At 39.2% G+C, this 23,958-nt stretch overlaps 1 protein-coding gene across 44 annotated transcripts in view; it reads left to right on the top strand.

Moving 5' to 3' along the window:
• Window positions 1-23,958, top strand: part of NRXN3 (neurexin 3) — a 1,691,350-nt gene that overhangs the window by 1,476,551 nt on the left and 190,841 nt on the right. For all 44 annotated transcript variants that reach the window (XR_010136857.1, XR_010136859.1, XR_010136858.1 and 41 more), the window contains 1 exon segment: window positions 18,108-18,279. Coding sequence is in view for 39 of the 44 variants with exons in the window: in XM_054529674.2 (XP_054385649.2) it covers window positions 18,108-18,279 (172 nt within the window). In the remaining 5 variants the exon portion in view is untranslated.

Here is a 23,958-nt window from a genome sequence, read left to right on the forward strand (position 1 = left end):
ACACAGAAGGTGCTCCATATATGCTTGCTAAATAAGTGGCTAGACTAATCAACAATTACGGAGGGGAGGGAAGGTTCAGAAAGTTTGGTGACAATACTGGGAAAAAATGTTGGCACCTGATAATGGTGGACCTGGGATATAAAGCTGAAGAGTTTGAAACTTGCCATTTTGGCAACAACAGATTTCTTGGCACCAAGGAATAGTTTTGCTGGATTCCACTTTTGAAATCATCAAATTCCTTGCTTTTCTTTTCCTTGTCTTTTCAGTCCTACTGGGACCTCCTCCCACCAGTGCCACTTTACTGGAGACTTGTGATATGTACAACAGGCAGTAAAACCCAAGTGAATCAAGGAAGCCTGTTAAGAGCACTGATTTCTATGATGTCTCAGTTTGTTAACTAAATTGCAGGTTGTACTGCTTGGCCAGAGACAGGTGACAGGCAACTCTGCCTGAACAAGTAGCATCTCCAAAATGACATGTGCACTTTAGTTTCATTAGAGGCAGTGGTATCATGACTGCCTGGGCCATTGCAATAAATATGGTGATTATATGTATTCCTTGGGATTTGGGTTTGACAGCATAGTTGGGCTGCAGTAAAGAGTCTTACTCTGACATAAATGACAGCAAAGTAGATCTCTGGGCCCCTCAGCAAGGAGGCAGAAGTTCATGATACAAAGAAAGTTCCATGGGCCTACTGAAATATTACCAATCAAAATTATAATTTCATTTATTGACAAGTCATATTTAACATTCTACTAATGTTTTTTCTCACATGCCAATGTCCAAAAAGCTAAACCATCAGCTGCATGAGGCTAAGTCTTTCAGCAATCAGCAGAAGCGGTGGTAGTTGCAAGCTGGTTATTCCGAGGCAGCTACTGTGCTTCACATAGCCATAAAGTGAACATTTCGACATTCCCCAAAATGTACCAACCTCCAAGTCACAAATCCTCTGTAGATGCCTGTGGATTGACTTTTTAGATCCTCTTTAAAGCCAATCTGTGGTGGCAGGATTGTCTGAAGAGGGTAGACTTGGGCTTCTGGTATGTTACAGAAGGCAAGGTTTCTCCATCTACACTGTGCTATAAGACAACTGCTCTTCTCTGAAAAGAAACTACTGGAATCGCACTTCTTGTAACTTCTCTCTATTTCCTTATTTAGTTGGTGGGATTGGATGAAGGATCTTCACAAATCTAGTGAGACTCCTTTCTTCTCTTCTTCCTATCCAAAGGGCTTTTCTCCCTGGGCTGAGTGTATCCAGGCCTATTATTTCATCTTTGTAGGAGGCAACGGGAAAGAGAAAAGAACTAGAAATTGGTGTAGGAAGACTGATCTGTGGCCAGGTGTAAGTGTTGCCCCAATCCATTCTCCCATCCAGCTCCACAAGCAGTAAAGTTTGCTGGTCCTTTCGTCTATGTCTATTTCTCAATTGGCTTGGATTGCACAATGAAGAGGGCTATGATTTATTGGCCCACTTAAACCTCAACATGGTAGAGTGGCAATTTTGTTTTTCTGGCTCTTATATTGCAATGAATATTTTTTATTTGACAGTCTGTTATAAACTAAAATAATTTTTGTTCGCTATCAGTTTCTACTCAAAATTAAATGGTAGCTCTAGAATAGTGGCCTGCATTAAATTTTTCTTTATGGTTATAGCCATGCAGCTAGATATATGAACTCAGAGGACTAAAAATGTGTTTCCATATAACTTAAATGTACCTTTCTATACGGAATGGTCTGCTGTCATGCAGCTTTCAAATAATGCATTTTATTATCATTATCTTTTCCGGCATTGATTAATCCTACTGTTTATTGGCTAAGTGTACATTTCCTATTGGTATGTTTCTGAGTCAAGGTGAAAGCAGTTAATACTTAAGAGTTGAGAAGTAAGTTTATTTAAATCTGGTCTTTCTTATGAGTCTGCCTAACAGTGATAGATTTTGTTGTTGAGCCACCGTTTATGAAAAGTGCATTAAAACCTTGAGCTGACCCATCTCTCTGAAGCAGCAGTTGGGTCATTACATTTTGGCAGGCACTTCAGATGTGCGTATGATTTTATGATCAGGTCTGCTTAATTCATCCCAACTCTTCAAAGAGGAAGGGAACTAAAATTCCTTGAGCATCTTCTAGTATGTGCTAGATGCCTGCGTATGTTGTTTTATCCTCATGACAATCTCTCATGGTAGATAGTATTTTTTCAGCATTGAAGGTGAGAAAATTGAGGTTCAGAGAGTTTAAATAATATTGTCAAAAACATATAGGAAGTGATGAAGTTAAGCTTTAAGGCCAGGTCTGTCCACTCAAAAGCCTGTGATTGTTATAATATATTAGGGGTTAAAAAAAACAAAAAAGTTTGCAAGAGACAGACAAGTTATTTAAATGGAATGAAGTATAAGAAAACCTGTGCTTTCCTTAATTTTTCTTGAATCCCGTGGCCTTCTCAGTCTATTCTTCATTGAGGTTCAGAGAGGTTGCTACTTATATGGTAGCAAAAGTATTTCCCTTCCCTACTTACCCTACTATACAAAAAAAAAAAAAAAAAAGAAAGAAAAAAAACAGAGAAAACTTGATGATAAATGTCAATCAACACTCAGCCTTTGCATCTGATGAGCAACAGAAATTAGCGGGGACTGCGGTGAATTGGAAAACCTGTGCCTTTCTCTCCCAATCAGCTCTGGCTGATTGTCCTACAGAAAATGTTGGCTCTGTGTTACTAAATCTTACCATTTTTTAGAAGAACAGTCTAGCTGTTCACGAGAGATCTGATCTCTAAATGCTGAAAACTAATTCACATAGAAAAATACTATGTAGTACCCACCCCTCAAAAATAAAACTTATGTGAGGACTCGATCCAGCATGAAGTCTCTGAATTTGTAAGTTCTGTATTACACAAGGCAGCTAATAAGTATCTACTGGGAAAAATAATTAACAAACAAAAATCAAATCAAAATAATTTTCATTACTCTTCCAATAATTGTGCCTTCCAGATTTAGTACTGTTTGTGTATTGTGCCTCTCTGTGGTAGAGGCATGACTTCTGGTCCTCCATCTGTCCTTCACAGAGTGGAGATGAGGCCAGTATGCAATGACTACTTGAGTTTTAGAAGTTCTGAGCACTTGTTTTTGTGCATTCTCTGGATAGATCTGGTAGTTGGGTGAGCAGAGGTGGCACGGCTCATCAGCAGTCACCCTTTGGCAATTGAACCAGAAAAGCATCATGCCGTCTATTAAAGAATGTGTCTATTCTTGTAGCTAGTTTTCTAAGATGTTTGCCTCTAGGTATTTGCCTGCAGAAAGTTTTCTGAAGTCAATACAAAGCAGAGTGGCAAGCGATGCATCCATGTTTGAGGATTTGGGAAGCATTTTTCTGTATTCTTTCAAATAAGGCCTGGTCGATAAGTTTAGCCACACTCATTCTAATTCCTTGTCTGTATCCTTATTATCTCCCCTCCTCTTCTTTAAGTTTTCACTTTCTTCTGACCTTAATCACTCCCTCAATGAACCCATAAGTATCACTGAACATGGGTGTCACCAGTTAGCAACAGTAAGATAACCGCTAACTTCTGAAACATGGAAGCTCTAGCATTGCTTGGATCATGTCTTCCCTGACTGCCTCTGAGCCTCTGGCCAGGATCCGGGGTAAGTGCCTCACAAATCGCTGTTCATCTAAACAGCTAAAGCTCTTCTCCTGATGGAAGAGGGATACCTACAGCAGAAAGCAAGGGAGTCCACCAGGCACATTTGGAAAATAAAAGATTTTATTTATATTTATTTTGACTCTATAGTTTCTAAATTCCATAAATGAAATTTTGCCATTATCAAGGAAATATTTGCTAGGGGGTATAAGGAAGGCCCTTTGGGTAAGAGAGAAAATATTCTCTAAGCTGTAGCATGTTTATGAACCTTAAAAATTACTTGTCTGTGTTTGTATATGTTCAGCTCTGAGAGTCTTCCTTAACATTCAAATGTCTCTGTCTTGACAAAAATTAGTGAGGTTTTAGAAAGTAGAAAAGCTGGTTGATAATGTAAGGAATTTTTAGGCCAATTTTCTATTTTTTCCTTCTATAGACTGAATTTTATTTTTATACCAATAGTTTCAATCTTCTAAACTTCTCCCATTCCTCTTTACCTTCTCAACCGCATCCACCTAAATACATCTTATTGTTTCAGTCAGCCTTGGCTGCTATAACAGAATGGCATAGACTGGGTGACTTAAACAACAAATATTTATTGCTCCCCGTTCTGGAGACTAGGAAGTCCAAGGTCAAAGTGCCAGTCAATTTGGTTTCTGCTGAGGGTCCATTTCCTGACTGAGAGATGGCCACCTTCTTGCTGTATCTTTACATGCAGGAGAGAGAAATCATGCCTAATGTCTTTTCTATCTCCAGGCAAGTAGTGCAGGAATTGAACTTGGTTGGAGGACACCCAGCTGGTGTCTACTGCAGATTGCTTGCTTGCTTGCTTGCTTGCTTGCTTGCTTGCTTGCTTGCTTGATTGATGTGTGGGGGAAAAACCTCCACACATCTAGTGTCAGAAGCGTGTTGTGAGAGTATAGGAGAAACTGAGTTTGTTTTTTCTACACAGGAGAATTTCCTATGTAGAAAATTCTGAAGGCCAAGTAATGAATCCTCTTTCTCTGGTTACTTGGGCAATTTATCAGTGACTTACTGTGGATATTTATTTGGAAATATTATATGGGAAAGTTCCTTCATTTTTTATATCTCAATTTAGGAAACCATGTACTTCTTTCTCATTTCTCTTTTGTCCCCATCGGTGATCTATATTTTTTAAATTGTTATTAGAAACATCTCTTATTTAATCTCCATCATCACCCAACAAGCTCAGCAATGTGACTTTGTCTTACAGATGAGGAAACTGGGTGCAGAGTATTTGTGGCTTTCCCCAAAACCTGCAGTAAGTGAACAACTAGAATTATATCCAAGCCTTCTGATTCAAATGCAGTTGCCCTATCCACCACACCAAAGTATCGTTTACACTCTTGACGGCTAAAGAATGCCAGATGTATTTATCTAACTTCTGATGTGCCCCCCAAAATGCCCTATACAGAGGATAGGATCAATACACACTTGATTTCAAAATTTCTATGACTTGATTCTACTTACACATCTTATTGATTTGGAGAAATAAAGGTACTTCTTGGGGGAAAACATGACTACGTGTAAAAATTCTGAATTTGGCAAGTCTAGTGCAAACTGAAATGGATGGTGGTTGAAGTACAGCCAACTCATGGTGGTCCAAAAGACTGTGGTGAGGGGATGGCCTCCCAAAAGGCAGGGATTGAGCCCTACACTGACCAGAAATCACTGCATTACAGAATAATGGAGAAGGCGAGACAATGAAACTGAGTTTCTCTGAAAGCTTGGCATCTTGGATATTTCAAAGATTAAAGTTGTGTTTAATGGGAACCAAATGGTTCAATTAACTGGTAATAGGATGGATCAGTGTCCACCTCTAGGACTTCAATTTGAGTCTAATCCAAACACAGAAGCAGAGTAGGTTGAAGCCCTTGGTAATGAACACTAAGCCTTTCACCTCCCGGTCCACAGAGAAAGTTTCCCTCAGGCCACAGAGGCCTGCTGGCAATTTTCCTGAAGACTGTTCAGTAGACTATGTGAAACAAGTGAACAGCTATGGTCACCTGAGAGGTAGTGGTACTCTACATTTTCAAAAGTTTTCTCCCAAAGCAAAACCATAGCAAAAATTGAAAAGCAGTAAATGATCCATGGATGGAGATATTGCGCTATGCGCTTGTCTCGCTAGCAGAAGAATGCAAAGGTGCTTTCACCATTGTGTCAGATGCTTGGCTGAACATTTATTAAACTTTTGATATGGAGGAAGACATAGAACATAAAGATGCATTTTCTTCCCTCACAATGCTCATGGTATGACAGGAAAAAAAAAAGGAATTGTTCCATTAAAAAAACATTGAAATGAGTCAACACAAACTGATGTTATTATTGAATAGATAGTGGAGAGATTGTGGGATAATTAGAGAATAAATCTGGTTATCAAAGATGTCTCTGGAAGGCACGTGTGTAAAGTTGTTTTCAGCTCTGTACACCAATGCACACTGGCCAGGAAAGCTGGACCTTCTGCAGAGAAAACTCTCTTCTTCAGATAGGAAAGGGTACCTCATTGAGCTTTGGGCTAGGCCAGAACTAGAAGATCTTTCCTGTGTTTGGGTCATTCCTAGATCAGTGATCCCTAATGACCAGTTCCATTCCCTAAAGCTAATGTTGACTCTAGATCTTTCTGATATTTGATTCATGCTAGAATCCCTAGTTTGTTTTGAGTCCGGTCTATAATAGATTCATATTCCTGAGAGGCTTCGTATTGAAAGTGAAGACTCAGGATTCCACTGACTGTTCTGCCACTGTTTAAGGGCGATATTACAGTTGGATTATAGATGACCTTCAGTGGACACAGAGGGGCTTAGATTCTACTGAGCCACCATTGCTTTGCCTAAAAGAAAATAAGAGGGTCAAAGGGACTAACTTTTGTGTAAGTAAGTTTTAAGGTTTTATTCAAACACAAACACACACAATCACATACACATTTACATGGCAACATATCCACAAATAACTATTTCTCTGGCATTATGTTCCTCAGCCTCTTGAATGAAATCATTTACCTTCGTCATGTTAATGAACAAAATTGTGGCTCACCCATAAAGGAGAGAGAGAAGAATGTTTGTGCCCTTTAAATGTCAAAAAAATAAATGCTTCTTCATATTGTGTATGAGTTCACTATAAACTCCATGGATAATTTGTGTATCTGAAGCTCTGACCGGCTTCCAGAGGGCTTACAGTGCCTGCCATATCTTAGGGGAACAATGACCTCATGCTGTTCCAGGGACATTTCTATTTCTTCATCTGGCTGAAACTTACTTACTCACTTTATAATTAATTTGGTAGGGATACTGAATTCAAGTAAATTAAAATTAGGAGATGTGTTCTCTAATTATTCTATCGAAAGAGCACATAGCTTTGAAATAATTCTCAATGCTGGTATGGTGGATTCTTTTCAAAAGGTATGAGTCAGCTCCCTGTGACATGTTTTCCAGTGTCTGCTTGGGGTCACCTTTACTAATTTCATCAGGACTGAGGGAAAGCACTTTCCTTTTCATATTTCTGCTTGGGTGTCCAGATCATTCTCCCCTACAGAGGCTTTGATGCTGTCATGGAGGTCATAGGGCCGGCCTTTTTTTGAAGTACTGGAGCTTTTTAAATTTCACTTTTTAAAAAATGTTTGTTGCTTTTATTATGGTGGTTGGGGGTAAGTAAGAACCCACCTTTTGAATTAGAATTACTGATCTTATCCATGAGAGAATGTTGTAGTGGTGATAGTTGACAAAGAAGAGAACCATAAAATATCACCTGGATGAAAGACCTAACTGCAACACTATCTCCAGGACACACACACACCAGAGTCCCCACGTGCAGACAGGCACTGCTGATATATTAAAGTCTGTTGGCCATTTTGTTTACGATAACTAGGAAAGGAAAAATGAGCCCTTATTTCAGTGTGTTCATCCCAAGATGATGACACAGTAGATTCCCCTTGCAGGTAAACCGAGAGAGCTCAGTTAATCACCATTTATCACTCAAGTGACTCGAGTGTTTTGCAGATGCATTGGAGCCCTGGAGACTGAGATATTCATTGGGCTGCAATGCTATTCCCTTTTCTCATTCCATCTAATATAATAAACTGAAATCCTAACATCAGAGTGATGTGTGCTATCTTTTAGAGTCCCAAGCCTTTAAAATGTATTTGATTCACTCCCATAGAACTAGATACATTTTCCGAACGAAATGTGATATCATTACAATTTTAATGACTTACAACTTTGCTCCATCTCCTCCATTACCAGACTATTCCTAGCTACTACCATCTTTTGCCAGAAGCCTCTAATTTATTTCTCTGCATCTGCAGCTGACCTCCTTCAAACAGTGTTATTTTGAGTCTATTTTAGTATATAAACCACTCTCAGTGGGACCTGAGATAGATTAGTTTATGCCTAATTGAGTGAGCTTTTATATATCCTCTTATTTTATATAAATTACTAGAAAATATCTAAGATACGTTGTTCTATTTGCCAAATAATAATTGTGCATCAGGTTCATTGTACACTGGTTACCAATATGCCTGAGCCTAGTGAGAGAGAACACCCCCACACACAAGTCACATAAAGTGGGTTTATTACTTAACGTATAGGCAGCAAAGGACAGCAGAAGCTGGGGATTCATTTTGAGCTCATTCTCCAAGGCTCAGGAAAGCTGTCTATGGCAAATGGAATCCACCTGTGCATGTACTGCACCTAAGGGACCTTGGAAAGTACGCCACTCCGGGTTTTATACCCCAGGGGCAATAGGACTCAATAAGCTGAAGTGTTGAAGGACATCCTGTTCTGGTAGGAACTGGAACAGAGACTTGGCTATTCCAGCCAGTTCCTCCTTATCTGAGAATGTTACATTTCTGGTATATTCTAGAGTTATTTTTGAGAACTACAAGTGAGAAAAGAACACAAACCAGGTTGGTCCGAGGCCACCTAGAGAATTTTCCTGCAATAGGTGAATGAGCAGGTATGATACAGGCTCCTCATTTGATCCTCCCACTCCTATTTGAGTTATTCTGACCACTTGTACATCAACTATTGATTAAAATCTGAAAAAAAGGAAATCATAGGTGACCTTAAACTGTGTAAAGTTCCACAACAGGGGTCAGCAACTTTTTCTGTAAAGGGCCAGAAAGTAAATATTTTAGGCTTGTAGGCCACATGATCTCTGTTGCAACTACTCACGTCTGCTGTTGTAGTATGGAAGCAGCCAAAGATAATACATCAATGAATGAGTCCAGCCATGTCCCAATAAAACTTTATTTATAAAAACAGGAACAATTATTATATTTATTTGGCACACAGTTTGCTGATCTCTGCTCCAGGCCAATCTATCTCCTCCAACTTTTGCATATTCATACCTCAAACATATAAAAAACTCCCACAATCTAAACCGTATTATCTGATAACCCTAAGTACTGAATCTCTCCATTCTGAAATGTGTATATTAATTTTTTTTCAGGTAGAGAATGGTATAGAATTTAGACTGGGAATTTATCTGAGGGATTGACTGAAAATGCCTTACTTGTGAAAAAAAGAGTTCTTGGTTGGTGTTTATTATTCACGTAGGTCCATTTACCTTGAAGCCATAATGCTAATATAGCCTGTCATTTGGAAGTTAGATAAATAGTAAAGCACTTTAAAGAATCACTAAAAGTTTCCTCATAACCACAGAATAGGTCTTGAAGGGTTACTCACTCTTTGCTGATCTCTCATTTATAGAGGAGCAGCTACTCATTTTTGGCCTAGAATATCTACTTCTAAGAGAAGAAATATCTCCTTTGCATCCTGTTCAGAGCTAATCATGCATATTCTTGGAAACTGACTAAAATGACCTAGTCTGTAGTAAAGTAAAGTAACTAATTTAGAGTTGGGACTATCAACTTATGTTATTTTGCTGAGGAGATGAATGAAAAGACTTCCTTAGGGACTAGCAGCAATCAGTCAGTAGGGAAGAGGGTTACCACGACCAGATGGAGAAAATGGCATAGGACATGTGTATTAGACCTGCCACTTTCTGGCTCTGTGAGCATGCATTTCAAAGTTTATACCTGCAAAGTGGGCATTTGACTGACACTTAGAGTAGAGGAGAGTCAGAGAGATTATCGATACATACTTATTGCTCACCTTGTGTTCTGTTTGCTAGAACACAATTTTAGATTAAATATTTAAAAATTCACACATGCGTGCATATGGCTGTGCACTCACGTGCATGTGTGCCTGTTGTGTGCGTGCATATGTACCATACAGAAAAGTATTGTCTGGAGAATACATTATGCATGTAAATGTGTGTAGAACTTTTTTTTTTTTCATGCAATACATGCTCTATGGATACTTGTTGAGTGACTGAAGTTTTGCACTCCCTGGTGCAGAGTTTCTCAATAGTGGCACTATTGATATTAGAGCCAGATATTTCTTTGTCGTGTATCATTGTATATTTAGCAGCATGTGTGGCCTTGACCCACTAGATTCTAGAAGCACCCCACTTCAGTTGTGACAGCCAAAAATGTCTCCAGACATTGCCAAATGTCCCTGGAGATAAGCATCCCTGTTGAAATCACTGCCTTAGTGAACCAAGACATTAATGTAAGAAAGTGGTTCCTAAACTTTAGCATCTGAATCACCTTAAGTTCTTGTGAAAATACATGTTACTGGGCCTCACACTAGAGTTTCTGATTCAGAGGGTCTTGCACTAGCACTAGACCCAACAATTTACATATCTAATGAGTCCGCTGGTGATACTGCTGCTGGGGGTCTTAGAACCTCACTTTGTAAGCACATAGGTAAGGTGTAAGATGTTCTGGAAAAATTCTGGATGAGTTAAAATGTGTTTCCTCATTTCAAGGACTGTAATGTTGTTAGTGTGAGCACAGGGCTTAAGGGTTCTTTATGAAGACCACCGGGTGGTTCCTCACAGCTGTGGTTGAGATTTAGCAGGGAAACCGGATGTTTATGGGAGACGTTCAGTCTGTACTGGATTTTAGTCAGCACTGCCCTGCCAGCTGTCACCTGAGTCCTGCGAGGAGACTGCTCCAGGTCTTGGCACAGGGCTGGGGCACCTATGGAAATGAACTTGAATTTTGCCTTGCAGTCAGACTTAACTACCAAATAAACCAGCATGACATTGGGGTCTGTGAATGAGAAGTGGATGTTCCGAGTAGATTTGAAGGACGTGATGACTCAGCATGCCAGTTGTGACTGGTGACTTAGAGCTGTGGTAGCTTTGACTTGCATCTTATTTACTTGCATCGGCTGTCTTGTCCTTCCTTGCTTCTCCCCTTTTCAGGTCATGGTTCCTGATGTCCTAAGCTGTCATCCCTACTCTCTCTCTTTTTTTTTTTGCTTGGAGTCAGAGATGGAGCTGTCTTGAGCTATTTATCAGTCTTATCTCTCTTGGCCCTCTGTTAGCATTTCAGACTGTGGATCTAATCCGCTTTAATTGATTGACCTCGTGCAACCAGACATCAGTAAAACACCAGGTGAAGCACAACTGCAGCCAGGGGAGAGGTGGATGTAACTTTCCTGGTTGGGTGCAAAGTTCGCTGAGGCCTGTAAAGATTTAGAAAAGGAGAAATAGTTTTCAAGCCATTTAATATGAATTTTCTAGGGACAATGTGTACAGATCCCAGAGTCGATGACCTTGACTGGGAGACAGTCGTTGTAAATAGAGCAGTATCCTATAGGGAGTGTGCAAATGTCTCTGACTCACCTGTCATCTATATTAGTACTATTTCTCATCTAGCATCACTATTATCACCATCTCCAAACCCATCATTAACATATTTTAACATCGCTGTTTGTAGATACCTTCAGAATTTGCCAAGATTTTATTTCTCTTAATAAGTACTATTTAACACAAGTATTATTGTTGCTCTTGTCTTCATATCATTTTTCTAGACAAAGCTTGATCCATGGATAGTTGAGGGACCTGCTCAAGATCACATGGAAAAAATAATGTGGAGCCTTAATCAGTCCCAATTCTTTTGATTCTAAAGCTCAAATTCTTCTAGAACACAAAGTAGACAATTTCCTCTCCCCTGCTTTTCCTGCCACAGCCACACTTCAGCTTCTCAAGGGGAGGGGACTGGGTCATTGTCATGAGGTGATCATGGAGTTTGAAAGATCTTCAAGCTCTGTAGCTGTGGTCTTGTCAGTTTGGGTGATTTCTGAAAGGCGTCCTCTCTGATTTAGATTTTTCAATGGAGAGACCTGGTCTCTTACCTCTCTTGAAATACCTTAATAATGAAGTGCTTACTCTGTGCTTATAAACCAACAATTGTCCAGAGTGTAGAACAAGAAGACCATAATATTGAAAGAGTAGAGACTAATGATCTTCACTGAAAGACAGTTAATAGCCACAAAAAGAGCTCAAATTATGTTCTACTGAGTTCAATGTTTTATTCTAAAGAACTTCAATAAAAGCCTCTGTTAGTCAAAGTCAAAATTGATGAATCAAGTAAGCTGTACCTCATCTTTTTGTATTTTACAGATGCATTTATAAAGCATAGTGAGTTGTTTTGCCTAAGATTTATTGCACAAAATATGAATATAGTAGCAATTATTTATTTTATCCTATAATACTGAAATCATATTTGGTCTCTTATGGTACAAAAAAAGATTCTTATACTTTTTTAAAATCACAACCACACATTCTAATTCATTATTTATTCATTTCCATATCCACTAATTTAACAAATATTTACTGAGCCCATGTTAGGATACTTACATTTAAAATACTCACAATTAGGCTAAGTGGACAGGTAAGTTAGGCATACATAAAATATGTAATATGTAACACATATATTTCTGTTATAGAAATAACTAACTCAATTGTAACATGTAAAAGCTGTGACTGTGGGAAATGCATGGGTTTTAGAGTCAGGCCTGGATTCTATTTTTCAATAAATCTCTTACTGTGTGAATTCTCTTGTAATTAATTGTAAGAATTTGAATATAATTCTATTATAAAAATATTTACTGAGCACCTGTTCTGTCCATTTAGGTAGCCTGGTTTATGTTGCAGTGACAAAAGCCTCAAACACTTGGTGCTATAAAGCAACCAAGCTTTGTTTCTCAGCCATGGGCATGTCCATAGCAAGTTGGCTTATTGCCATCCTCACTCAATGACCCAGAATGACAAAGAAGCCGCTACCAGGAGTTTGCTGGGTGCAGTGGTTGACAACAAATGAGAGAACTCTCGTGGGTCTCACACCAGCAACTAAATGCACGGCTCAGGAATGATACTCAATTTATCAGTTAACACTGTTCTCTTGGCCCAACCCATCACAACGAGACCCAAAAGGCCTCTCTTACTACAACGCTATAATGGAGGAGAACTAGGAAAATGTGGTCAACAGTGCCACTCATTACTTTCTTTACTAGGAACCAGACTTTGAAATGGGTATGGAAGACCTTGCTGTGCCTGGCCCACAGGAGGTATTATTTACATATTGTCTTCCTTGTGTTCTTGCCTAGCACTGAACCAACAAATTCTGTGGGAAGCCTAGCAGTTAAGACACTGAGACCTGCTTCCATTGCCCATATCCCTGGCATACATTTGAGAATCCCAGTTCTGTTTCTGTCAGCTGCAATTTTCTAAAATAGTGGATGGTGCATTCCGTCTTCCCCAGGGGCAGTCTGGAATGAATGAAGAGATAGCCTTCAGGGACATCTTTATTCCTGAGAATTCTTCTTGCCCCTGAGCACTTCTGCTCCTGGAGTCTGACCCTGGTGTCGGTAGCATCTCTTGGGTCAGCAACAATAACTGCAATGTGACTGATTGAGGATAGGGAAGCTGAAGCTGGACTAATTTGGGGAGCCAGGTGGGCTCATAAACAGTCATTATTGATGAAGAGTGACTTACTGGCTATTTAAAGACAGCTGGTTTCCGTGCTGTTCAGTCTTTTTTCCTGAATGCACTTGAGGATTCTTTGGTAAAGTCTTCTGATTTACCACTTGTTTTTGTTTTTAATATCAAGGAAGAATATAGATTGAAACAATTGTCTTGGTAGCAACTTTAGTGGTGATGGCTGTGGAGTTATTAAAATTTATAGTCATGCTGTTTTTGCAGCTATACTTTGCATTTCTTAGAGAGGCTTATAATATCTGGTTACAAAGAATGTAGAGAGATAGCAACTACCAAATTGTGATAGGAAATCAACCCTGCATAAATTGTTTTAATATATATTCTGTTTGCTAAAATTTACATTTATTTTCACAATATGTCTTGATGACAGTGCCCACCAAGCCAACTAGGCCTCAGCTCATGACACTACTTTCAATTACACTAATGAGGAAGAAGAAGGGAGAAAGAAGACTGACATTTTGTGGATCCAAAATTATCCACAGTGAATGCCAGGTGCTTCACATGTCTGTGCTCTCCTATAACCCTCACAGCAAGCTTCAGAGGTAACAACTGGCCCCTCTTTCCCTCCACACATCTCTTTATGAAAGAGAAATCAGAAGTAAAATAATCAGACCAGGGTCATACAGCTTTAAGAGCCATCGCTGTTATTTGAACCATGCTAGGCTAAAACCCACATTTATTCTATTGACACAATTTCTCCAAAAATCAGAGTGTTATATCTGATCAAATGATTGCGCGGTTCCTTCTCCTGATCTGTTTTATCTCATATATTTATGTAATGTTTTATTACTTATAAAGTACCATCATGTTCATCATATTATATCATCCTTACAACAGCCCTATGAAGTATGTAATGCTGATATCCTGTCCCTATAGTGTGTTATCAAGAAGTGGCTTCAGGAAAATCAAGTAATTTGCCCAAGGTCAGTCAGGTCTGACACCAAAGCCAATGCTTTTGTTCCCTCACATCTTCTCTTTTCTAGACACATGAGTCAGCAGAGTTGATTTGCATGGCAGCTGAGCATGATAGATTCAAGCCTGGGCAACTCTATGGGTATTCGCCACAAGGCTTCCGTGACTTCTAATGAACTGAAACAAAGCAGTTAGCCACAGATTATAATGCCACTGTGGTCCCATGACAAATGACAAGGAGGCTGCAGTAATGAAATTTTATTACTGCAAATAGAGAGACCACATCTGAGGTCTAGCACAGCCACATTTACCATTGTGGGAAACAAAATGAAACACCTGGGGAAGGGTCTCCACTGACTTTGGCAGTGAGCTAACAGGATTAAGATCTCCCGGAAACAGTGATTACAATGGCAAATGTGTGGCACCTAAGATAAGGACCAAATATTTATTCTGGCAGAGATTAAATCTTTTCTTTTCCTGAATCTAATATGGATCTTGCAGAAAATCTGCCCAAGAATATATCTTGCTGATCAGCCAACTCACTGAGCCAGAACCGTACTTGGCCACTGCTGTCGCTGAAAAGCTATAGAATGCTGGTTTAAAAGTCTCCGTGCTTCCCCTAAAACTGTTTTCCATCCATGATTAATTAGTGACTTAGGGGTGAATTGAATCACCAGCAGTCCTTTCCATGCATCCAGGATTTATGTACTGGTTTCTCATTGAAGAACAGTGGTGCAATAAACAGCCCACATCTGTGGGGTGGGCAGAGGAGTAATGGTGTCTGCAGTCATGGTTTCTTAACTCCTCTAGTACTTCCATTCTGCTAAGCAGGTTATGGCTCACATTATTACAGCCTTGCTTATTTAGGCATGAGGGTAGTGGGCAGTGACACACACACACCCTTAGAAATGAATACCAGTTCTCCAAGAGAAAGCAGAAAAGTCATATTACCGTTTCTGAATTCCTTGAGAAACAAGAAGAGTAAAATGGATAATAATATTAGTTATGGGCATGAAAAGTACAAAAAGAACCCACAGTCAGGTTCATTTATATATGCGTCATATTTTAAAGCTAGGTGCTTTTCCTGGTGCAGAGATGTAGATAGTGGTTTCAACAAACAGATTTAAGAAATCATGAGTGTGTTTAGTCACAATTTTGGGAGGTACCTGGAGCTCTTTTCCCAGAGAACAGGACATGGGGATTGCAGATATCATTTTATATTGCATATTATGTAACCAGGGCACAAAGGAAATACTGAGGTCCACCCTGTATCTCTACATCCTTGAATGCTCACAGCCTCCTTTGGTTGATCATTCTAATAGATTCCTCGCTTTTAAAGATCAAGACTTCTGCGTGACTTGTCCATTCTTTTATTGGATACAAGATGAACCGACATACCAAGTGTTAAATGGAAACTTGAGGAAAGCCTGCATTTTGGGAAAATAAGTGAAGTGTACCAAACTATATATAGAAACCAGGGTCCCTCCATCCATAACTCTTAATTTGTTGACTTTAAGTGTAGTAGGTGCTTAATAAATTTTGTATTTGTGTATTTAATGAATACATGAATGAATACAACAAATGACTAAATCTGAGATTTAGAAAAATGCTTTTTTATGTCTTGATTTATAGGGATTCTGGACTTTCCTCACATTCTTCTTTTTCTCTTCCTCCTTCTCCTCCTTCTCTTCCTTTTACTTCTTCTTGAATAAAAAAATAGAAAATAACAAAGGATCATGAACTAATACTGTGACTCAGTCTTGTAGAATGTCAGAATTACTACTGATATGGTTTGGCTGTGTCCCCACGCAAATCTCATCTTGAATTGTAGTTCCCATAATCCCAACGTGTTGTGGGATGGAGCCAGTGGGAGGTAACTGACTCATGGGGGCAGTTACTTCCATGTTGTTCTCATGATAGTGAGTGAGTTCTCATGATATCTGATGGTTTTATGAGGGGGTTTTCCTCTTTTGCTCGGCACTTCTCCTTCCTGCTGCCACGTGAAGAAGGATGTGTTTGCTTTCCAGGCCTCCACAGCCATGCTGAACTGTGAGTCAATTAAACCTCTTTTGTTCATAAATTACCCAGTCTTAGGTGTGTCTTTATTCGCAGCATGGAAAGGACTAATACAACTGCTAAATTTTATTATCCTTGAATGCCCAACATATTGCCAGTAATTTGGAAAACTACAGAAATTGAGCAAGATGTCTCCCTTCTCTCCTTACACATGCCTCCAACACCCTGCAATGCTATGATGTCTTTCCAAGAGCTTAAGAGAGGCTGATTATATTTGAATAGTAAGGTTACATTTATTCCATGTCTCATTGTGAATACTAGTTCCAACTTTTAGTCATAACCAATTATTAGAGAAGAGTCAGAGTTTTAATAGCATTATTATGTATGCTTTGTGTTTTAGTGCACTTCCCAGGAGGTTGGTGATATCACCACCAGCATCACCATTTGCATCATTAATATCTGTATTAGTCCATCCTCACATTGCTATAAAGAAATACCTGAGAATGAGTAATTTATAAAGAAAAGAGTTTTTAATTGACTCACAGTTCTGCAGGATGTATAGGAAGCATAGCAGCATCTGCTTCTGGGGAGCCCTCAGGAAGCTTCCAATCATGGCAAATAGGGGAGGAAGAGTCTCACATGACAGGAGCAGGAACAAGAGAGACACAGGGAAGATGCCACACACTTTAAACAACCAGATCTCATAAGAACTCACTCACTATCACGAGAACAAGACCAAGGGAATGGTACTAAAACATTCATGAGAAATTGTCCCCATGATCCAATCACCTCCCACCAGGCCCCATCTCCAACATTGGAGATTACAACTGAACATTAGATTTGGGTGGGGACACATCCACACCATATCACCGTCTTCACTGCCATAGTGTTACTCTTATTGAATTCATTGCAATTTCCCTTCTGACAAGTCTTTGGTGGCCACAGAGGTTCTCTTCTTCTGCGTTGCATAAGCTCTGGTCTTGAATATATCTCTCTTTGGATTAATCTGAGGAGTAGGGCTACAAGCTGGGAGGCATGGCAGCCATCTAATTCTGAAAATTCTAGGTCAGTTTCACTGGCCTCTACTGGGGTTACCTTTTCTATGTGGTTTGGAACTGCAGAACCATTATGTGCATGCGCGCGTGCGCGCGTGTGTGTGTATGTATATATATACATATATATATGGATATACATATATCCAGCTCCTCTGACATTGGCTCCTAACCATTCTGTGCTCCTCTGCTTTGCCTTGATTGCATGAAAATATGCAGAGAGGCTCATACATATTTCCACTTTAATTGTAATCTGAATTGATAAATGATTTAAGGTCCAGTATCTTAGTGTACTCTCTTAGTAAACAGGCCTAATTCATCTCACAGAAATAAACTTTGCATTGTCATTGCATAGCTACTAGGTAGTTCCAGGCCTGATTTGCATTGAGGGGAACTGAATGATGTAACCTGTGCAGTGCAGCCTGTGAGAGCAATTTGGGTAGTTTTTATGTTATTGGTTTTATGCTCAGGATGAAAGCTCATGGAGAAATATAGAATGCTATTATCATCTTCATGCTGACAGCTCCCTCTGGGCACCTACAAGTTTATTGCTGGTTGGAGGATCAAGTTTAAAGGGAGAGAACTTCGTGGTTGGTAATAACTATGCCTTTTGTGTTTCTTTATTATAGGAACAGGGGAAAATTGGAGTTGTCTTCAATATTGGCACAGTTGACATCTCCATCAAAGAGGAGAGAACCCCTGTAAATGACGGCAAATACCATGTGGTACGCTTCACCAGGAACGGCGGCAACGCCACCCTGCAGGTGGACAACTGGCCAGTGAATGAACATTATCCTACAGGTACATGTTGTTCGCTCAATGGTCCTACTCTTTTTGACTCTCCCATTCTCACTTTTCAGTGGTGATTTTTCTCGTGACTATCACCAAATTCTAAAACACCGAGTGAAGTACACATTCATGATTTTTTTGTATGAGAAGATAAGTTATCTCTTTAGGACTTGATCCAGTATAGGGAGCTTCTGGAGACTTTACCAACTATGCACTGGACACTTTTTGTCAACCTTTGACTGATACAGCCTGACTGGCTCATACCAAAGACAGTTACCGTAGATTTTGCAGGGCCCGTAGACGTGAAGCAGTGAAGGGAAGGATCATCTCTATCATGAGCTAGTGTCGATAATCATAAGATGCTCCATTTGAGACCCAGACTTTGTGGTGCCATTTAGTTGGGTGCAGTTGAAGGTGCAGATGCCAGAGAGAGACTCTAAAAGGACATTTACTGAACTTGAATACACGGATCAAGTCATGGTAACAATGAGAAAAAAACTAAGGTGGAATTTTATTCATTTGGTGGACTTTGCTAGTTTTTATTTTCTCACTTACCCTAAGCCTGCCTGGATATTCAAAGGTTGGTCCTAGTAGTCATTTTAATAGCAAGCATGCTGGTGTGGCAGGAAAAGGGGTTAATCATCTGTTTAAATTTTACAGTCGAGAAACATTCAGCAACAAATTCCCAGAGCCAGATGGCTGAATCAAGGACAACGGGAGAAAAGGTTGCCTTCCTTAAAAGAGATCATTCAAATAATCCCTCAGCTTTCCCTCTTGCCTCTCACTTCTCCCAGAAAAAGTCCTGAGTGCTGATTGTAAAAGTGCCAGGAATGGAAGGGACAACCCTTCAGCAAAGGGCCATTGCTCCACAATTGCACTGTCACCTGATGGATGCAAGAGAATAGTCAGAATATTGCACTTCTCACTAATGTGGGCATGAAGTGATGTGCTACTCTCTATCCTACACACCAAACTCCTCACAATTTTCTCACCACTTTTCTCTAGCTTCCTTTACAGCGAGGCGGGCACAATAACAAAGAAGCTTGAAGCACATTTTCACATGTCTAAGAGCCATTAGCTAATAATGGTTATGCTTGTGAGAAATATACAAAGTGAATTTGCCTATTTGTAGGCCAAGACTTTTGAATGGCTTGAAGGCTGTTGTATCTACACACCTAACTCAGCATTAATTTTCTTTTTTTTTTTTTTTAATCTTTGGAAAATACAATCTACTATATCTTCCATGGTATCAGAAGAAATACATAACAAAACAATAGAAACTGAATGTAGACAATATAGTGAAAAGTAAAATAAAATATATGACACAAAATATAATAATAGTAACAAACCTATGGGCCAAGCACTTTTCAAAGTCTTTTACCAATACTAACCTAATTAATCCTCACAAAGCCTATCAATCAGAAGTATCTGCGCTGTTGGGTTGTTCCCTAATAGCTAGAGTCCCGCTATATCTAAAATGTTCAAGACATATGTAAAAATCTATTGAAAATATTATATCACTAAATTAAATTATTAATAATTAAACACAAATGAAAACTAAATAAATTGAAGGAAATACTAAAAAAAAAAAAAAAAAAAAAAAAGAATTGTAAGAGCATCTGGAAACAGCATGCAAGACCCCCAAGGTATTGAGGCAAAAAGCTCCACCCACTATTGATTTGCCATCTCAGTTTCCATAAAACAGCCAGCTCAGCCATTGCTAGGGGTCTCAGAATTTCTTAGATTAAGGCACAAAAATGCCCTTATGAGGTTATCTTTGAGTATCTGAAGAAAGCCAAAGCTATTAACAGCTTCTAGGAATTTTTATCATTCAAATTCACTACACACTAATAGACTTAATTTTTAAATGCTTCTTGCTTAATCCCTGTTGGATGGGGGAGAGGGTGAAAGGAATAAAAACAGTCCAATATCTTAAAAGCTGTTCATAGGCTCATAGAAAAAATCAATCATCTCTCTCTCCATATGTGTTATCATTGGCCTTGCTAGTGCTGCTGAAGGGTTTGTTGTGTTTCTATTAGGAATTTCAAAGATTTCTAAATTGATGTTAACCACTTGCCTTGAGCCAATGTAGAATCTACAAGTTTGCTGCCAGCAATGAGAAGCCTCTTCAATGGTCATTTTAAAGCCACAGCTATGTAACAAAACTGGAGATTCTTGCTGTGCGCCCATCTTTTGGTGTCTTTAGTTCCAAATTATGGGTTGCTTCCTATATGTTTTCAAAACAGAATAAACCTTTCTTTAATAGCGTTGCTTCCTCCTGAAAACTATTATTATCATTGGAAACTGTTATTTAGTAACAATATGTGTTATTATTACAGGACAGGGTACAGTATAGCATTTATAAGTATGGGCCTTGGAGTCAACTGGCTAGAGTTAGGATCTTGGTTTCATCACCTGTGAGTCTAAGAGTTGTGTTAAGACCTTGAAGTGTCCTAAGCATTGAAATATTTGGTGCCTCTCCCCACATGTAATTCAAAATACGGTAACACTGAACCATAAAATAAGTGTAAGCATTTCTAAGAGTTTTTATTTTTCTCCTCTGATGATTTCTGTAATGCTTTCAGAATATATTTTAGATTCTTTCTTCCCAAATTCTCATTTTGTACTTTCTCTGTTTTGTTGTTCTTTAAGAAGATGTTCATTCTTCTCCCTGAGCCTGGAAAAACAGGGTAATGATAATACCTGATTAATGTGGAGATTAAGTGAGTTGACCACATGTATAACGCTGGGACAATTAAGTCAATCCTCAATAAATGTTAGCTGTGAGGATTACCAAACATTTGGCTAGCATTTTAAATTAGGACATATTTTTGAATACAGATTTCTTCATTTTGACGATGAAATATCCTATAAGTTAGATAAACGATGAAATACCCTATAAATTAGACAAGGTAGATATTTTTTATTCTCCATTTCAAATAAAAACAGAGACCCAAGGAGGTGCTATGCCCTTCCTGAGGTCACATAGCAAGTGAAGGAAGACCTAGGACAAGATTTTTCTGTTTCCAATTGGGCACAATTTTCACTATTGCTCCACCAGAGAATTGGGGGATGTTCTGAAAAATGCATAGCTAGAAATGAGTATTTTTCTTCTTGTGTCATCTTAGATTTCTTTCTTTCTTTAAAGAAGTGTCATATCTCAAAGGTCACTTTCCAATGATCACACAAAAGTGGTTATTGTGAGGTGCGGAGTTCAAAATCCTCATTTAAAAGTTTTATTGGCACCAGTGACCCCAAGCTGTCCTCCTTACAACAATGGCAATGTGCTTCCATGAAGCAGCTGAAAGAATAGTGAGTATTTAAAGGAGCTATCCCCTTACCTTGCTGCCTCAATTAAAAAGTTGTTGTGTGATATACTAGATTGAGTTTTATGTTCCACTCTGCCAAGACTTCCTAGGAGCGGCTCACTTTTTGAGCCTTGGATACCTTATTTTCTCTCCTTTCTGCTTCCCTGTGCTATTAAAAGGATCAGTTTAACTATTAATAATTTAAAGTATCATGAGAAAAATCTGGCAATGTTTATTTTAAATCATAAGACCAAAATGCCCCGTGTCTGGGCCATCAAACAACAAAGCCGTCAACCTGGCGAGGCAGTCTTGACACAGTTTCTACAAAAATGTGTCCTTTTGTTTTCTAAAGTCATTCTATTTTATCGATAACAGTAGGTTTAGAAATCATCAAGGGTTTAGTCTCACTACTCACTTATTACTAACGTGTAAACAGTAAAAACATACAGAGTAGCTCCTATAGAAGATTAACGTAAGTTATCTCACTCGGAGACCATGCTCTCTGGGAATTGTTCCTGCCTACCAGGTCTGAATGAGTCAGCTGTGCACCAGGATGAATGGGTCATCTCCACAATCTTCTCATGGGCATTTATGGGGCTCTACTGAAACATCCCACCGTGAAATATTTAGAACCCAGCTGGGCACAGGGCATGTAGCACTGGCTCTTTGTGAATCAGGGAAGAAACAGAATGAAAATAGTTCTATAGCAATCGGAATCTTATATCACTGAATTCTGGGAGATAGAACTCAAAAGCAACTTCTTTCTTTGAACCTGAAAATAGAAAAGCTAAGAAACAGGAGAGGGAAATAAAAGAAGAATCAGCCCAGAGCTATCATCCAGGCACTGACAAATGTTCCTTATAAAGTCTCTGATTGTTGTCCCTATACAATGCGGTGGTAGGAACAAGGGAGGGGAGGTGAAAGGTGACTTGAGTATGAGGAGTTAATTTTAGCCACAGCTCTAGGCCCCCTGGAAGGCTGAGCTGACTGGGATTGTTCCATATCTTCTTCTCTCTGCTGTGAGTGGGTGGCCGGTGGTACTGTCACTGCTGCAAGATCCCTGAGCATGGTCCAGTAAAGGCTTTTCCGGTCCTATATAGGCTTCCTGGGACATGCAGACTGATACACAGCTTCAATCTTTGCATGCCAGTGGGTGCTGAGGAGAGCAGGGTCTCAAGTAGCTTTTTTCTTGATATTGCATACCAACTCAGTTGAAGTGCTCTTCACAGAATTCCTCTTCTTCAGTCTTTAAAATGCACGCGGATGACCTATGTTTAAGTCCTATCTGACCACCCAACTTAGAACATGAAAAAAGAGGTAAAAGTAGCTCCCTTTCAAGGATGCTACATTAGAAAACTCTCTCTATATTTGAGTTTGTCAAATTCCACAGAAACTTGTCTTTATAGGGGTTGGAAGAGAAAACATTGCTATAGTACTTATTGATGATCAAAATACCTTCATATACGTTATTACGTTTGAGCCTCACGCCATCCTGTGAAAGACAAGGTTTGGTATTATTACTCCTGCCATACCCATTTTAAGGTTATGTTATCAAGGCTCTGAAAGGCTAAATAACTTTCCCAGTGTCACACAGCTTAAGGAGCAGAACCAACACTTTTCTATCCTGATCCTCAGACTGCACAACCTCAAACTTTCTGCTCACTTTCCTATTTCTCAGAGCCATGATTTTATTAATAATGACAATATTTCTTTTTGTAAAAACATATTCTCAAATGGAAATCTCTGCCTGGAGTAGTCTAGTTAGTAAGGTCTTTCAACCTATTGACATTTGGGGCTGGACACATCTTTGCTGTTGGTGTGTAAGGAAGGGGGCGGGGTACTGTTTTGCACATTGTAGGATGTTTAGCAGCATCCATAACTTTTATCCCCTGGATGCCACTCTCATGTTTCCACAAGTGCCAAATACCCTCTGGTCAGCAAAATCACCCCCATATAAGAGCCGCTGACTTAGAGAAAGTTTCCAAAATACTTTGTTGTAAATGCTCATCATGTTTTTGTAATTTAGACAGTATACCTGGGTATAAGAAAGATTTTTTTTTTTGTCCACATCTCATCCTAAATTATTGAGACTTTAAAGGATTAAAAACAAGTCTGTGTACTTGACATGATGCTGAAATTTCTCAGGCCTTGGGTTTTCATTAATTCCTAGCCAGGAGGTTTACTTTCCTTTTCTTTATGTCTTTGCCTGGGAACACTTGAGGCCTTGCCAGATTTGAAGCATGCATTAAAACAAGCCCCATCTACCTGCTCATTCATCCGTTCAGGACTAGCGTTGCTTTCAGTTCAACAGGGGGAAAAATGGAGAGAGCAGAGTCCTGCAGAGGGAATAAGAAGTATAAATACAATCAAGAAGGAAAGCCAT

The sequence above is a fragment of the Pongo abelii genome, chromosome 15 (genome assembly GCF_028885655.2).
Source record: "Pongo abelii isolate AG06213 chromosome 15, NHGRI_mPonAbe1-v2.0_pri, whole genome shotgun sequence".
NCBI classification, from domain to species: domain Eukaryota; kingdom Metazoa; phylum Chordata; class Mammalia; order Primates; family Hominidae; genus Pongo; species Pongo abelii.